General features: G+C 38.2%; 1 protein-coding gene and 2 long non-coding RNA genes across 3 annotated transcripts in view; 2 read left to right on the top strand and 1 right to left on the bottom strand.

The window, feature by feature from the left end:
- Positions 1–1,526: 1,526 nt before the first annotated feature.
- LOC105681272 lies at positions 1,527–8,396 on the bottom strand. Its single transcript, XR_004462421.1, has 3 exons — positions 8,133–8,396; positions 2,715–5,474; positions 1,527–2,413 (listed from the first exon to the last, which is right to left on the bottom strand). It is a non-coding gene; the product is annotated as an uncharacterized LOC105681272 (long non-coding RNA).
- Positions 5,471–15,054, top strand: part of LOC100748737 (zinc finger protein 1) — a 32,779-nt gene continuing 23,195 nt past the window's right edge. The window contains exon 1 of the mRNA XM_012390128.3: positions 5,471–5,948. Within this exon, the coding sequence (XP_012245551.1) occupies positions 5,915–5,948 (34 nt within the window). The 5' untranslated portion in view covers positions 5,471–5,914. The remainder of the gene's footprint in view (positions 5,949–15,054) is intronic.
- On the top strand, positions 8,420–9,098 carry LOC117152150. Its single transcript, XR_004462423.1, has 2 exons — positions 8,420–8,671; positions 8,813–9,098. It is a non-coding gene; the product is annotated as an uncharacterized LOC117152150 (long non-coding RNA).

Below are 15,054 nucleotides of genomic sequence, written 5' to 3'. Positions count from 1 at the left end.
GTACCTACGGTGAATCACTCTGCTATTGTCCAAAGGGAGGAAGAGAAGGACAGAAAAAAGAGACAGGGTGGAAAGATAGGCAAGAACGCGTGCAGTCGGTCGCGTTCGCAGAGTCTAGCCTGGCTACGGCGAAGATAAAGAAACACGGTTGCGAATCACGCCGTGGTGGCGCCTAATGGGCGGCAACAAAAAGGGACACGGTGTGGTCACCACACCGCACCGGCATCGGGGAATTCCCCTCCGCGAGGAGACAAACTCCCCACCACGCACCATGCTCGACTCCCACTCGATTAAAGTCGGCCGAATTCGGATACGCTCGGTGATCTCCGCGTCATTGCTGGACCCGCCACGCCGGAGATCGCGCAGTACCGTATCCACCGAAGGAGATTTCATCTTTAGACACGTTTCTTATCACTGAAGCACTAACGACCCCTTTAGAATCCTTGATTAAGGGCTTTTAACATGCTACAAACGTTATATATAGTGGCTCGTGAACGTATTTGAATACCTAACATGGTAAACTTTTATACAATATTGCACGAGTTGTATAAAATATTTTGAAATTTCTTTGCACTGCAATCAGTAGACTGCGGATTTTTATGCATCTATGGAAAACTTAAAATCATAAAAATGTATATAATATGCAAGAATATGTAAAATACGCAAACTATAGTCCTTGTAATGATATTCTGCTTAGATTCCGTTTGTTTAATTAAGTTTATAAAAATATGAATTTGCGTACAAATCTGCGGTCTAGTAATGAAACACGACGACTGTCATGATTACAGTAGCTACAACGAGCATGAATGAAACGGCTTTTTTTTTATCAGATTCCACCCCATTTCATTTTCATAGTATATGAAATTCATATAAAAGTACTTAAATTAAATGATACGAAATTTAGTATGTTTGTACATCATTAAGTAGTATGCGAATACTTCTTGTAGCTACTATATATTAATAATACTGGAAATTTTTTGAGAGGTACATTGAGAAGTTTCGTTGTTTTTAAAAGAGTGGAGGGTAATTTCATTGGTTTTGGAATGTCGGGGGTCGTATAGATAATCGAAAGAGGTTTTTACGATTTGGAGAGTTCTGTTGAAATGCTGGTAGAACGATGATGGTTCAACTGGTGAGATACCAAGAAATTCAACACCTCGAGACAAGACCTTTGGGAGAAGGGGTCGGCAACTATTGGCTCTAATTGCCAGTACTCGTTGAATGGAGATGGTCCGGCTATGCTTTCGCTGGTATATAAGTCCGGCTTTAAACGATCACAGTCCGACGCTTCTCGTTTAACACTTGAACACAAGAAAATTGTGTACGATGATCCCTTTTCATTTGTGTTCTTCTGTCATATGCTATATCTTCATCTTTTTTAAGCCTAACGTCATAAATTTTTATATAAAGTTTATCACATAGCTTTCATTTTAAAAAGTTATCATGTTATTAAAGATACCTGAGGAAAGAGATAAATTTCAAATATTGCAATAAATTTTCTTAATACAAAAATGTGTAAGAAAATGTATATATAAGAGTCAAAAAAGGAACTGTTTATTCAGAAGGTTTTCCTGATACAGTTCCAATCGTCTCAAATGTGAAGTATGTAATAACACGTAAGTACATATGTACAATATGTTTGTTCTTCTATGTGGCTCAGGACTGAAATAAACGTATGACTATCTCACAAATTAGTTTCATGAACAATTCCCTACTCGTATGTGAATCAACGTTTATACTCATCAGAGAAAATTCAGTCCAGTCTTTCGCTGATATTCAAAGCAAGCAATCAACGTGACGCTAAATAATTGTCCATACTTCTCTCGTAACCTGATACGTATACTCGAACGTGTGATAGATGACTTTCAAAATAATATATTACGGTCGTTCTTACCTTGCTCCATTGGACAATAAGTTCAGTATTAAATTTTCATGTTGATCGATTCATGTAATATTCAAGGTTTGATTGAATCCAAGTACGAAGGAATATACATTAATTTACAAATCAATCGATTCATGACGACTACGCGCGACGCTTTCGTTCGATGGCGCACGCATACATAGATGTACACGCGTAAATCTGACTCTAAATAATCGTCGGATGGCTGTCGCTTTAAACGATGCAGCGTGCCTCCCGTCTCTTTCGGATATTGTTTCGAAGCGGTCCTTCCCTTTCATTCAGTAATTCGCAGGCAGCTGCACACTAATAATAGTATCGGACACTGCCGCCACTGCTTGCCGTCTCTGCTTTCGTCGCGGCTGTACGTACACATTAGCCATCAATATCGTAGTTGCCGACGATAAGCTACCTTGTAGCTCGACCAAGCCTGCGGGTTAACTTCGCTTTCCTGCGTTCTCTCTTTCTTGCGGTGCGCGCACGTTTATCTGACGTTTATTCGAAGGAAACCGTGGTCTGGAAACGAAGTTAGAAACTGCTGGATATAAGTCTTACCGATCTCCATTTCAAATCGATTATTATTGGCTAATAATCAACTTAATATGTTTTTAACGTTGTTAGTATATGAACTGAAGGTGATACTCGCGATTCGTTTATTAGACGATATGTATTAAATTAGATATACGGTGACTATAAAAAATTTGCAATTTGCATCATTGCATCTGCGTGATAATTAATTAGATCCAAGTATATTAAATTTTGCATCATCTATCTAGTAATAAATATTCTCATATTAGTATGAAAATTTAATACGTACCTGATAAAAAGATACGTCATGAAATAAGGGTATATATATACAAATACTTTTCTTAGCCACTGTATATATTTTCGTGATGATAGAATTGTTTATTGTTGAACTATTCTTGCTAGGAAGAGGAGAGAATGGAAAATTTCGTTGATACCGATGCGACGTTGTTACGTAGATTGCATCGCGAATAAGAGCTTCTTGTCTACTTTAAAACGTATTTACATACCTCACGGCGGTGAAAAGTCAAGGGAATCGACGAAGATAACCGCACGCGCTACCGAATGTTATCTCGTTTCCCCTCCGGGAGAGTCCGAGGTATTCGAGCCGTGATTGCAAAATATCTCGTGATATGTATAAACATCACGAAACGATATTGAATTTTTCAATTGACAAATTGACTTGACAAACGACCTCAAAAAAATTAAAGAAGAAACTAATTCATCTTTCTAACATCTTTTCGTTCCATCACCTTCGTCTTACACGAAAGCTGTTTTCCTTTACGAAATTGCTACGAGAATTTATTGGACGTGAATATACTTGATAGCAACATTCTCGTAGATTTACACACCCCCATTCGACTGGTATTTCAGCGAAGTATCTTGGAGGATGCGCATAGAACACGTGAAGAGGAAGCTATATAAAAGTAAATACAATATCGGCGCAACACGCATCCTTCCTTTCAGCAGATAAATAACGAGGTAATCACATCTGTGAGCCAATGAGCCAAAAGATACCAGGTTTCCGGTAAACGAATGCGCCACGATAACGGAACACCACCGCGATCCATAAACCGCTATATTAGTGAAAACAACACTGCTCGACTACATAAGTTCCCTCTGGCTACCCCCTTTGTATCGTCGTCGACGTCGTCATCGTAATGAAACCGTGGTATATAGAATCGATAGGGCGGGGTGCCATAGCTAGCCGGTTACGCTCCTGACCTTGATTGCGGCCAACGCACACGTCGAGATGCGACGCAGGTAGGGGATGTGGCGACGACACGGGTAGACGAATATATGTATAGTACGCACGAATCGCTCGAGGATAACATCTCGTAGCCCAGGGAAAGCTATAGCAGAGACCTGTATGTGAAGAGTAAGAGGAAGAGGAGGAAATGTAGAGAGAAGCGTGCAAGAGAAGCGGGAGAGAAAGGGGGTAAGTTGGATGTTGAAGAGGGGAGTTCCAGCGTGTCCATCATAACGCATAGAGGGGAGAATAGGAGAACGGTTGGAACGGTTACGGGGAGAAGTAGAGAGTGGAGGGAAATAGCAGTGAGAAACGGTGGTGGGGGCGGCGGTCGAACAAGACAAGGGAGACGAAGAGAGAGAGAAGAAGCATGGGGGCGGTGGCTGCTCTGCTACGGCCGCCATCACCATCCGTCCCATCCTATAGTAAACTCCGAAGCAGCAGTCCCCAATCTGTCTCCATGTGTGTTAGTTAGGACCGTGTTTTACCGGTGCTTGCTACTCCAAGCTGGTAGTAACACCGACATTTCTGCCTTGCCCGCTCTCTGCGATGCCCTAGCATCAACTCCCGATCACCGTCGCGCTCTTCCCTCGTTCCTTTCTTCTCTCCATCTTTTTCCCGCTATTCTTTCCCTCCAGTCAGTCTCCGTAAGTGTGTGGTTTTTTGCCTCGGTGCGTGGGAAAACGTATGCGTACGCGAATGAAAAGAATCGGTAGAAAAGGAGAAGGCGGTGGAGGAGGAGGTGGCAGAAGAAGAACAGCGTATCGCTTTCCGCACGAATCGTTTCCAGGGATATAACCGGTGCGCGCTGTCTTCCTATCCGTTTTTCGACGTTCTTTTCATTTATCCTAGTTCGTTAAAGAGAGAGTGATATATATTGTGTGATTAATTAGGAAGTCGTAACAGTGCATCACACCCATATCTTAAATTCGTTCCTCAATATACTCACGGATTCGTTCGAGACATCGAGCGATCCTTCAAACAGCGAGCAAGAAGAAGCGGTCCAGACACGAAACGATATCATCGAAAGAAGATTCTTTGAGTGGTTGCGAATCAAACACCGTCTTTAAGACGCAAAGCATGAGATCGAATGAATATACATGCGATAAAGCAGGCTATACCTTGGGACATAAAATAATAAACGAAATTTAATTACCCCGTTCGTTGTTCCTCGTCCGAAGAAATCCTCCAAGTTCTTAAGATACACTCGTAATCATTGGTCTGTGGCATATACACGATGAAACGGACGTCGAAGATCCAACGAGGCTAAAACGCGTCCCACCCAATCGGTCCTCTCGAATCATCGTCGTGGAATCATCACTTATCGGACGAGGGGAACGAAGGAACGGACGAACTATCCGTGGACCTCAGCGCTGCCGCCCGCTGGAATTTCTCCTGTCGTCGTCTGCACATAACCTCTCTCTTTCTCTCGTCTCTCGAGCCGCTCTCCTTTCACCACCTCTCACCTCTCTGTCCCTGTTATCACTCTATTGCTCCTTTTCTGTCTCCCTCGCGTATCCAAACACTTGACTTCGTTCGTCTATTTCACATCGAAGAGAAGAAACGTGATCAACATTCCCGTGTTTCGTTGAACTCGTTGTGCGCGCGAGTGACACGGCTGCTTTTTAATGATCGCGGCCGCGGTAAGTGCTGGTCGTTGGTTCTGGTCCCACTGTCTGAGCTCTTCACCACCTTGTGGATATCCAGACTCGAAAATCAATCATCTATGATCAAAACGCAAAGGTGATACTCGCTCGATCCTTCATATACGTACGAAGCAGCCTTGTTACCATCGTACGTAACCTAAAAGCAAACGAAAGATAGAATAAGAAATGATACTGAACAGCCGTGCACTAGAACGTTGGTGGATGTGAAATAACAATAACACTTGGAGTAGTCGTGACGAAGTCCTGTCCAGTTTTCTCCGTCGTCCGATTAAACTCTTGCACGAACGGACGTTGAAGCCTCTGTTTCGTATCTCTATGCTCCTCGACACTAGAACAGCCGATTATCGTTGCTTTGTACTGGCAGTACGTTATTTATCGAACGACTCAACGGAGAAACGAGGAGGAAGGGTACAACCATGTGTCGCCGCTGTACCTTGAAACGTCACAGATCACGCTGGACGAACTCTTGAGCGGGATCGCAAGACGCGCTGCTGCTACCGAAGCATTCAACCTGGCGGAATTGTCGAAGAAACGCAAGACGTACCTCGGGGAGCACTGGCTCGCGCTCACGCGAATATGAGCATGACTCTCGTCCGCAATACGTTCAAAGGTAAGCTCATATTTTTTTGTAATCTACGTACGTGTGCGTGTGAAACGCCTGTTGTTCTTCGCAGCTCGCATTCATAACAGTTGCGCATATGTCATTACGGTATCATTAATATTTAAATAAATTCTGAACATTGTTAGATACTAACATGTTGACAAAAATTTTATATTACATTGTTATATTACACTTTGTTACGTTTTGTGTATATTGTTACTGTACATAGCATTGGATGTAATTGTATAAAAGAATAAGATTGTTTAAATGTTTTATGATGCATTTAATACTTTACATTGGTATTATAACATTAAAAGTATTACAAATGTTACGAATATGTCTGTTTCTTTCACCCGAATACTTCAATTAATTTTGGCAATGGCGGTCACTTGTAAGCATGGCACTTAACCTGTTATGATTTGAATATGTACCTTGTTATTACTCTGCAAAATACATAGATCTGCAAAAAATGTTAACATAAGTCAGAATTTTATGCATACAAAAGATAGTTTTACGCTCATAATATCGTTTTCTATATTTCTATGGTGAGTGATGGTTAAATGTACTTTGACCGTATGATTACATTTGGAAACGTAACATTACGTGTACTTCACGATGTTGTTGACGTTTGTGTTTCAGAGATTGTGTTTTATTGATTTTCTCTCAATGATAGAGTTTTTCGTTTAAGGATTCATAAAGTTCGAAAAATATTTACACACATGTGATTTCTGCGTGTGCTTCATAAATACGACTGTGTCCGCGCGCGTGCGGACATAGACGAATACGCATTGTGTTTAACATACGCGTGCATTCCACGCATGCGCACTATATTCATGGAAATATCACCTATTTTTTGTGGACCGGTGGGTACGATGGCGTATATCTGTAAATCGTAATAGGAATCTTTACATAAATTGAAAAAATTCGATATATTCTCTAACGTGGTAAATTTAGATCTTTATCATATAACGTAATTATATTCTATATTTAGACCTTACGAAATTTGTCACTCGATAACGTTGCGACACGTGTGCGTCTTAATAGAAAAAGACAAAATATAGCGATATAAATTTTTGTGAAAAAGACAAAATTCTAGTATACAGATTATTAAATAGAACATAATAATGTGTTCTTTGTAGTAAAAATAATTTATCCTTTTTTGTACAACCTTACCAATAAGGATAGTGTGTAATACATACATGAAAAGTGTGTAATACATAGAAAGTAGTACGATCTAAATACGTGCATATAATGAATATTGGAACCAAGTGTTTAAAAACTAACTACATTGAAAAATGTTCATTGGAATAGAATTTTCATCTAATAAATTAACTAATTAATTATGGAATATAGCCCGAGGATAATGATGGGGTTAAATTAATTTATAGTAGTCGAAAAGCATAATGAAACCATGTCATGAAACCAGGTATATATTTTCATATTAAGTCATTAAGGTCCGACGTTGCGTTAACGCAACATTTCATTCGTAATTTCTGTTTATCAATTTACATTATCGAATTCTGTTTTCTATGCTTCAAATTAACTCACAATAACTGAAAAGAATAACACTCTATCAACTAGAATATATTTTTACATTACCCACACACGTGATTTTAGCTGGCGAGAAAAGTAATACTCCTTAAAAGGTCAACACCGATAAATCACACAATTTATTTCCCAATAAAAATTCCGCGTTGAGCCTATTGTTTAATGGATAACTTCCGAGAGATTGTTGTAAATAATTCGAGGAACGCGTCATCAAAGGAAAGCGTTGGACGCCGAATCTCGGACACGCGTGCATCTTAACCTTAACACATTGACTGGCACGCGAATTTTATGCATTTTGTCCCGGGAGCCGCAATAGATTGAAATATGCTCAACGGTAATATGTAATTTTTGCAAAGTATTATATTGGACCTATGCATTTTTTTCTCTGATAATGTTATCTAAATCATTCGCATTATTTTTCTTTATCGATTTAAAGTCAACAATTTCTTAGTCGCTGAAATTTGTCTTGTTTTAATCACTCTAACAAAATGTAATAAAAATTTAGTAAAAAAACTGGGCAAATTTCTAATAAATTTAGCAAATTTTTAAAACATGTAAATAATCATCGAAAACCACCGTGGCAGACAACGTGTTAACGTATATCGGCGGGCGCTTTCGTCCAGCGAAAAAGTATTTTTTACTTACTCGTGATCTATAGGTTTCGCAACTTCGTTCGCCTTGCTTGATTCGTTGGACAATTTTTATCGCACACGAGCATACGGGCGTCGCGTCACCTAACGATGAGCCCCGACGGTTTTTCATGATTCACGGCCGGTAGGAGCTTGTACGTTCGGCTGAACTTTAGACCCGACACGTACTACTTTCGTGGCGCGGATGTGCGAAATGAATTCAGATGTGGCAGTCGGTGTGCGACGGCTGTTTCGTTTCGAGTATCGTTCTCGCGTTTTCACGTAGGACTGCGTCTTTGTTCTTGGCTACGGGTGTAACTTCATAGGTAGCATTACGAAATTCCGACACGCAGTAACACGGCCACTGTGGCCAAAATAATTAACACAAAAAGGAGCAGCACATCCACCGTTAGATGTTAAATTCGTGGTACAATTGAAGTCAGCGAGATTTTATGGCTCAAAATAATATGGAAGATAGGAATGACAAAATTGCGTTGGAGATTTCATTTGTGATAAAGTTGGACTTGAAAAATTAGTTGTTATATCACACACTAGGTACAGACTATTTTTAAAGAATATTTGAAAGACATCTGAACTGCTATTTCTGTAATAAGAAGGGTCATAGATTTAGTTGAATTAAAATTTCATTTGACTATCAGTTGTTGAAGTTGAATGTTTAAATAATTATATTTGCAGTAGAATAATGTATGCACAAATGTAGACCAAAATATATATTCCTATAACAAGGAAGTTCAAATAAGATATTTAAACATTGTATGTGGCCATTGACGCAGAATGAAATAACATGTGAAACAAAAGAGTCTTTCAAATGCTGTTCTTGAACTTATAGTAGAATGCTCTCGTACTCGACAAGGCAAACAGGAATTCGATCAATTGGCATAGCCAATTTTTTTCTTTTCCTATTAATAGTAGGTACATACCTGGAATTTCGGATGGTCTCGCAAAGAAGACACAATGTTCTGACACATTGTTCAATTAATAGTCTACAAGAGTACAAATATAATACTTAATATATAGAAAGTTATATATATCATACACCTAGGGAAATGGTTAAAATACCTTTGAAATAAAAATATTAAATTAGTTGAAACAAGTTTTTTATTCCTATTTCAAACAAAAATTACTCTTTAGATGTAGAATCCGAACGTTTAGTCATCCACAATCGAAACGAGACTTGATTCGCCACAATTTAAACGAGATACTCTCAACTTGAGTACTAACTCGACAAAAAAAATTTCGCTCTTAGATCCTATGGCATCTTGCCAGTCACTCGAAAGATACAAAAGAATTCTCTTCTCTGATGGACTAATTTACACGAGTTTACAAATGATATCGACAGTCAGACCGGTTCCGTACATCAGAAACGTAACTTGATATTTAGAAGCCCAAAAGATCATGCTTGTATATGTATATGTATTATTTCTTCATGTTGACCATTCGGTAGTGTAGCTCATGAGAAGAAAATCTCAAAGAATCTAAAAAATTCTACGATACTTATTGTGAAATGCTCTGTTACACATTATACAATCAATTATCTACGAAGGATTAGATATCGTTATACGTTATACAATTATTAATATTTATTTTCTAAAAAGTTGAAAGTACATAGTTTTTTCTATCTAACCTCAGGAATACAGTTTTATTTTTAAATCCGTTATTCTGAATTCTTCGTTATTTTATTATGACACTGTCAAAGGTTAATAATTGACACATGGTAATCATCGAACGATATAACCCTTAATGAACGTAGAAAAATATTTACCGATTTGAAACCGATTCCCTGAGAAACTCTATTTGTGACGAAGAGTGGACCGTGTCGGTGGGAAGGATTCGTCGTTTCAGCGACGGCCATTCAATCGATTCTACCGCCCTCGATGGATCGAGGCCGCAACGCGCTCGTGCTCTTCACCGATTTGCTTCCAAGTAAATATTTACCCCACGCGAATGAACAACTGGTCCTAGACTATTTTCCGTATTCTTGTCGTCAATTTTGTTTGTTAATCGACAAAAGGAGCTCTCTTTGTTTTTCTTCAGCTTGTTGAAGTGTATAATTTGTATTGCTATTGTTGCCTTTGGAATATTGGCTAGGTTAATGTGCGGCTTTATAGATTGGCATGTAATGGAGGTTACAGGACATATTTTATTGGATAGGTAATATACGTGTAATAATATGAAACGTTAAGTAGCTATAATTTAATGTTTATTTTTCTTCAGATTGGCACAGTGTGAAATTTGTGGTGTTGTTGGTTATTAGTATTGATAAATTTTATTGTTAGGACAAATATTGAATGAATTATTTTATGTAACGTATATTATAAGAATGCGTTTCGTCAAATGATAAGATAATAGAACATGGAACTATGAAACGTTAATTAACTATAATTTAATGTTATTTATTATTAATACATTTTAAGATCGATAGAATGTGTAATTCCTATTACTATCGATAATATTATGTAGAATATAATGAAATAGGTTATAGATATGTTATTAATAGTTTTTATTTTTTTAAAAAGCGTTCTTTACGATTCTTTGTAACCGAACACTGACTTTAAAGTGTCATTATTTACAAATCTATTTATTTCCGAACTATTACTAACCACGTGTAAAAATGTCAGCTTTGAATCTTCTAAACAATGATGATACTTTGATATTTATAGTTTCCCGAGAAAACAATGTCACGCTTTTGGTACGCGACATTTAGTTGCCTCTAAATCGTCATCTGCATAGGTGTAAATCAAATCCTCGAAACGAATGCCAAATCTATGTCACGCCGAATTTCTGCCGTCTGTTTTTTCGAGCAGAAAATTCTTTTGTTCTTTTGTAAACGCGTACGAAGTGTACATTGTTCTTGTGGACAGATAAGCCACTCGTTCGTTCCCCATATTCCACGATGAATGACGTTACTGTATCGGAGACAGCACGCGTCGTATGCAGTTCACTAAGTCATCCGCCCGCTTGTTCCTCTCGGCCTCTTCTTTCTCTCTGCTTCCGTTTATCTCCTGCTGCGGCCGGTTATCGCGGTACTCCGTCTGTTTCTCCGTTTTTCAGCGAAACGCGGACGAATAATCGACTTGCACACGCGAACCGCCGACGTGATTGCGAAAATGTCCGGTTTCCGCCGCGTACAATAGAAAATTTTAGACCGAGCTTGTTGTACTACAGATCTTCCTTTTACCTTTTTTCTCAAATACGTCAACACCGACCCGTTCCGCGGAATTTAATTTCTTAATCATTTAATTAATTCTTATATAATCCTTATATATAATCCTTTCGATACGGCAAACAAGATTAGAAGAGGATTTATAGGTGAATAATATTAGCGATTGCTCTATGTTTACTCAGACTGAAGATCGCAAGAAGAAAGAAAATGAAAGAAAAAGGGGAAAGAAAAAAAAGAGAGCAGAAATAGATAAATAGATAAATGAAAATTAAATGAGATTTTCCCGTTTGAAATGCTAATAATGCCTTAGGGAACGAGTCTGTAGTGGTATATAAATTGCACAGAATTTGTTTATTGGCTAATACTCTTTAATCTTTTTTTTAATCAACGACTTTTTCTTCAGATCTCTGGAACAAGAGTATAGATATACCTGTCCTGAAAAAGTTGTTGCTCGTTGATAATTGAAAGAAAAGAAATAAATATAAAATATGACAATAACAATATATATTTAATATAATAGTATCTATATTCTAATATTCTGTTCGCATGGTATACAATCTTTCTTGTTTTCTGTTTTCATCATAGTAATAATTTCTATCTCCACGTGATTAAATTGTTTTGCGGAAGAGAAGAAATTGATCGCATTATGACTTAGTACGCGTATTGGTGAGATTGAGGCCTTGCTGTATTGTTTAATGGCATATTTCATCGAGCTAGTAAATAAGGGGATATTGCAACACTAAAAGCGTTAAAGATTAATATAACAGGAACAAAGCATTTATAGGATATCTAAATTTAATGAGCAGTTGGAATAAAAAAAAAAAGATATTTAATTACACAACAGTTTATTGTAATATAATTTATTAAGCATATAAAAATTCAGTATATAAATTGTTACAAGAGGATTAAAAATTGCAAAGACTATGCTATATCTACGTTAGAAAACGAAAAAAAGATGAATAAAAATAAATTGTTCCTGGAATTAAAATCTGGAATAAATCGTACGGTAATAAAATATAGCAGGTTCTCCAATATTGCCAGGCAGTCATCTCATGCCAAACCAGTCATCTGGTTTGGTTAAGCTCGTAAGGTTCTAATTTTGAATTAATTGCGCCAAAGTAGAACTATATACAAATATCTTTAAGCGTAGCACGTTTAGACGCACGCATGGTTGCCTGTATTTGCGAAGTTCTCAAACACGGCACACGACAAAAGAGTAATTAACTCTATTCGATGGCACAAGGTCCGGCCCTGTAGCTGTATTTACTCGGTTGTTTCATTGTAGTTTATACCTTGATGCGTTCCATGTATCGTGCGCTTTAGATTAACCTTCATTTAGCTTTCTTACTTTCCTTTGAATTATTACGGTACTCTCCAAGTTGCAACACGCTAATAAAAGAGGGAATTAAGAAGAACTTTAAAGACCTTATTCGTCGAAATTTACCGAAACAAAGAAACTATCCCGAAACAAAAGAAAAGAATTTTTAGTTTTATGCTTCGTTAAGTGTTAAATCTAAAATCAAAAGACAATATAGATTACTTAAAATAAAGGCTAATTAGGATATGAATTAATAAAATGTAGATTAATTAAGATGGATCGCGCTAATACTTAATGCAGAGCGCAAATTTGTCCGTAATCTCGAATGGAACGAGTGGTTACGGTACACGTTTGATTTCGTGGAAGAAGCTGATCACGAGCAACCGGGTGGCGTCAAATTCATTCACGCTATTACAACGTAAAACGATAATACAATGTGACGTAATTATTGTTTTCTCTTTTCGATAGGGAAGTAACACTATCGTTTCACCCACATTCCAGTATCTCGTCCCTTTCAACTTGCTGCAACGTTTTAAAGAATTTAGCGAACACGATAGAGAACGATAATTCAGCAAATAGGGAAATCATTTCGTTCTTTAAATTTGTAAATTTGTTTTCTGATTAACAGGAACTCGAGTGTCTGTCTTATAAGGAACGATAAGAGCAGTCTGATTCACTTTCTTTCTCCATGTGATTCATAGGAATTAAAAATACTTGTCAAAGCTGATACACAGCTAAAAACAATAAGCTCTGATAATATCAACTTCACTCGGCTATTCGCGAAAATGATGCTTAAATCTTTACTATCTAAACATTTCCTCTATACGATTTATAAATATGAAAAATACACGCGTAAAAATTTCCAATCAAACAACAGCAATAATAGATTATCTGCATGGACAGAAAGATAAAAGCAACAACTTGACTCGCCCTTTCGTGAAAATGATGTTTAAACGTTAACTATCAAAAGTCCGAAGGATCTCCGTAAACGTGATTTACGAGAGCGAAAAACAGTAGCCAAAATGAGTGGCTGAAAAAGCAACGAGGCACGCACATCAATCTGCGTAACGGAATAACGCAGCATCAAACGTTATTATCGCCGTTTAAATCTCGTTCGGTGAAAATATTTCCATGTGGATAATCGTGGCATCGCGTCGTCTCGTACTTGCAGCCAATAGCCCATTGTTTCTTGATAAAGAGACTCGTCCACTGAATCATCCATGACCCGAATTGCACGATTTCGAATGGTTTCTCCCTTCTCTTGTTATTACGGTAAAACTCGAAATTCGAAAACCTCTGTGGAGAATTAGTCGTGAATAGGTATCGCGAAATAACGAGGGCGAAATATTGCTGTCGCAGTCCGTCAAGTATATTTGAAATAAATAAATATGCGTACGATATGAAATTCGGAATAAATACTCGTTATTGTTCGTCGCATAGATACTCGAAGGTGCTCGTTAATACTCGTTCATACTCGATATGAACTGTTCGACACTGTGTCGCACGCGATCACGTCTGTTTATTTATACTGGTCGGAGGAGAGTCGGAAAACTCAAATTCGTCTTCATTCAATGGTTGCATGTAGCGGCGACATTGTTTTGCCCGGAGTTTATTTGTTCCTACGTTACTTGTAATCTAACGGTCTTGATACTCAAAACAACAACATGATTCGAAATGCCCTCTGACTCATGTGCCGCTACACCTCTATAAGCCTAGAATTTCGTTCGTTCGCTTGCACTCCGCTGTAAAAATCTCTGTGGGAATATAAATTTCGTCCAACTGGAATTATTCTCTGCGCGTTCGCACGCGTCATTATATATGTGTAACTCGAATTCAGAGAAGCTCCTCGTCCTCCGTAAGTCGAAGTTACCATGTACCTCCTCTGTCTGTCTCTCTTTCTTCCACGGAAACCATGTATATACATATCGTCTTTTGTCTAGCGCTTGTTCCTCCCGTAGATACCATCCGAAAACCAAAATCTGTATGCTTTGCAATCTCTATGCATGTGCAAGTTGAATTTTCGTTCGTTAAGTCTGCCTTACTTGAAAGCTTCGATAAGCGAAAACCAGCGTAACTCGAAGATTTAAACTGTTCCCTTGAGATTCGAGGTTCCGTTGTAGTCGCGTTATTCTGGACGATATTCTTATCGAACGATCGATATATCGAGGCCGCGTGAACGACGACGCAAAGATCACGTGGACGATCCACGAGCATTGGTTCATCGAGAATTGACTTCTACAGATGGTATTCGATATCTTGGATGAGTAATCGTTGGCCAATAATGGCACAGTAGCGAATTTTTATCGACTCCACCTGAACCATTTGCCACGCCATTCGTCGATTTGGCCAGTGTTCCCGTTAAATCGTGGCTATTTGTTATCCACGCTCCAAACAAGTCGCTCCTCCTCCAATGCTATTATCCTATCGGTCGATTAT

The sequence above is a fragment of the Bombus impatiens genome, unplaced genomic scaffold (assembly GCF_000188095.3).
Source record: "Bombus impatiens unplaced genomic scaffold, BIMP_2.2 scf_0724, whole genome shotgun sequence".
NCBI lineage: Eukaryota > Metazoa > Arthropoda > Insecta > Hymenoptera > Apidae > Bombus > Bombus impatiens.
This window is presented reverse-complemented; position numbering and strand designations above follow the sequence as displayed.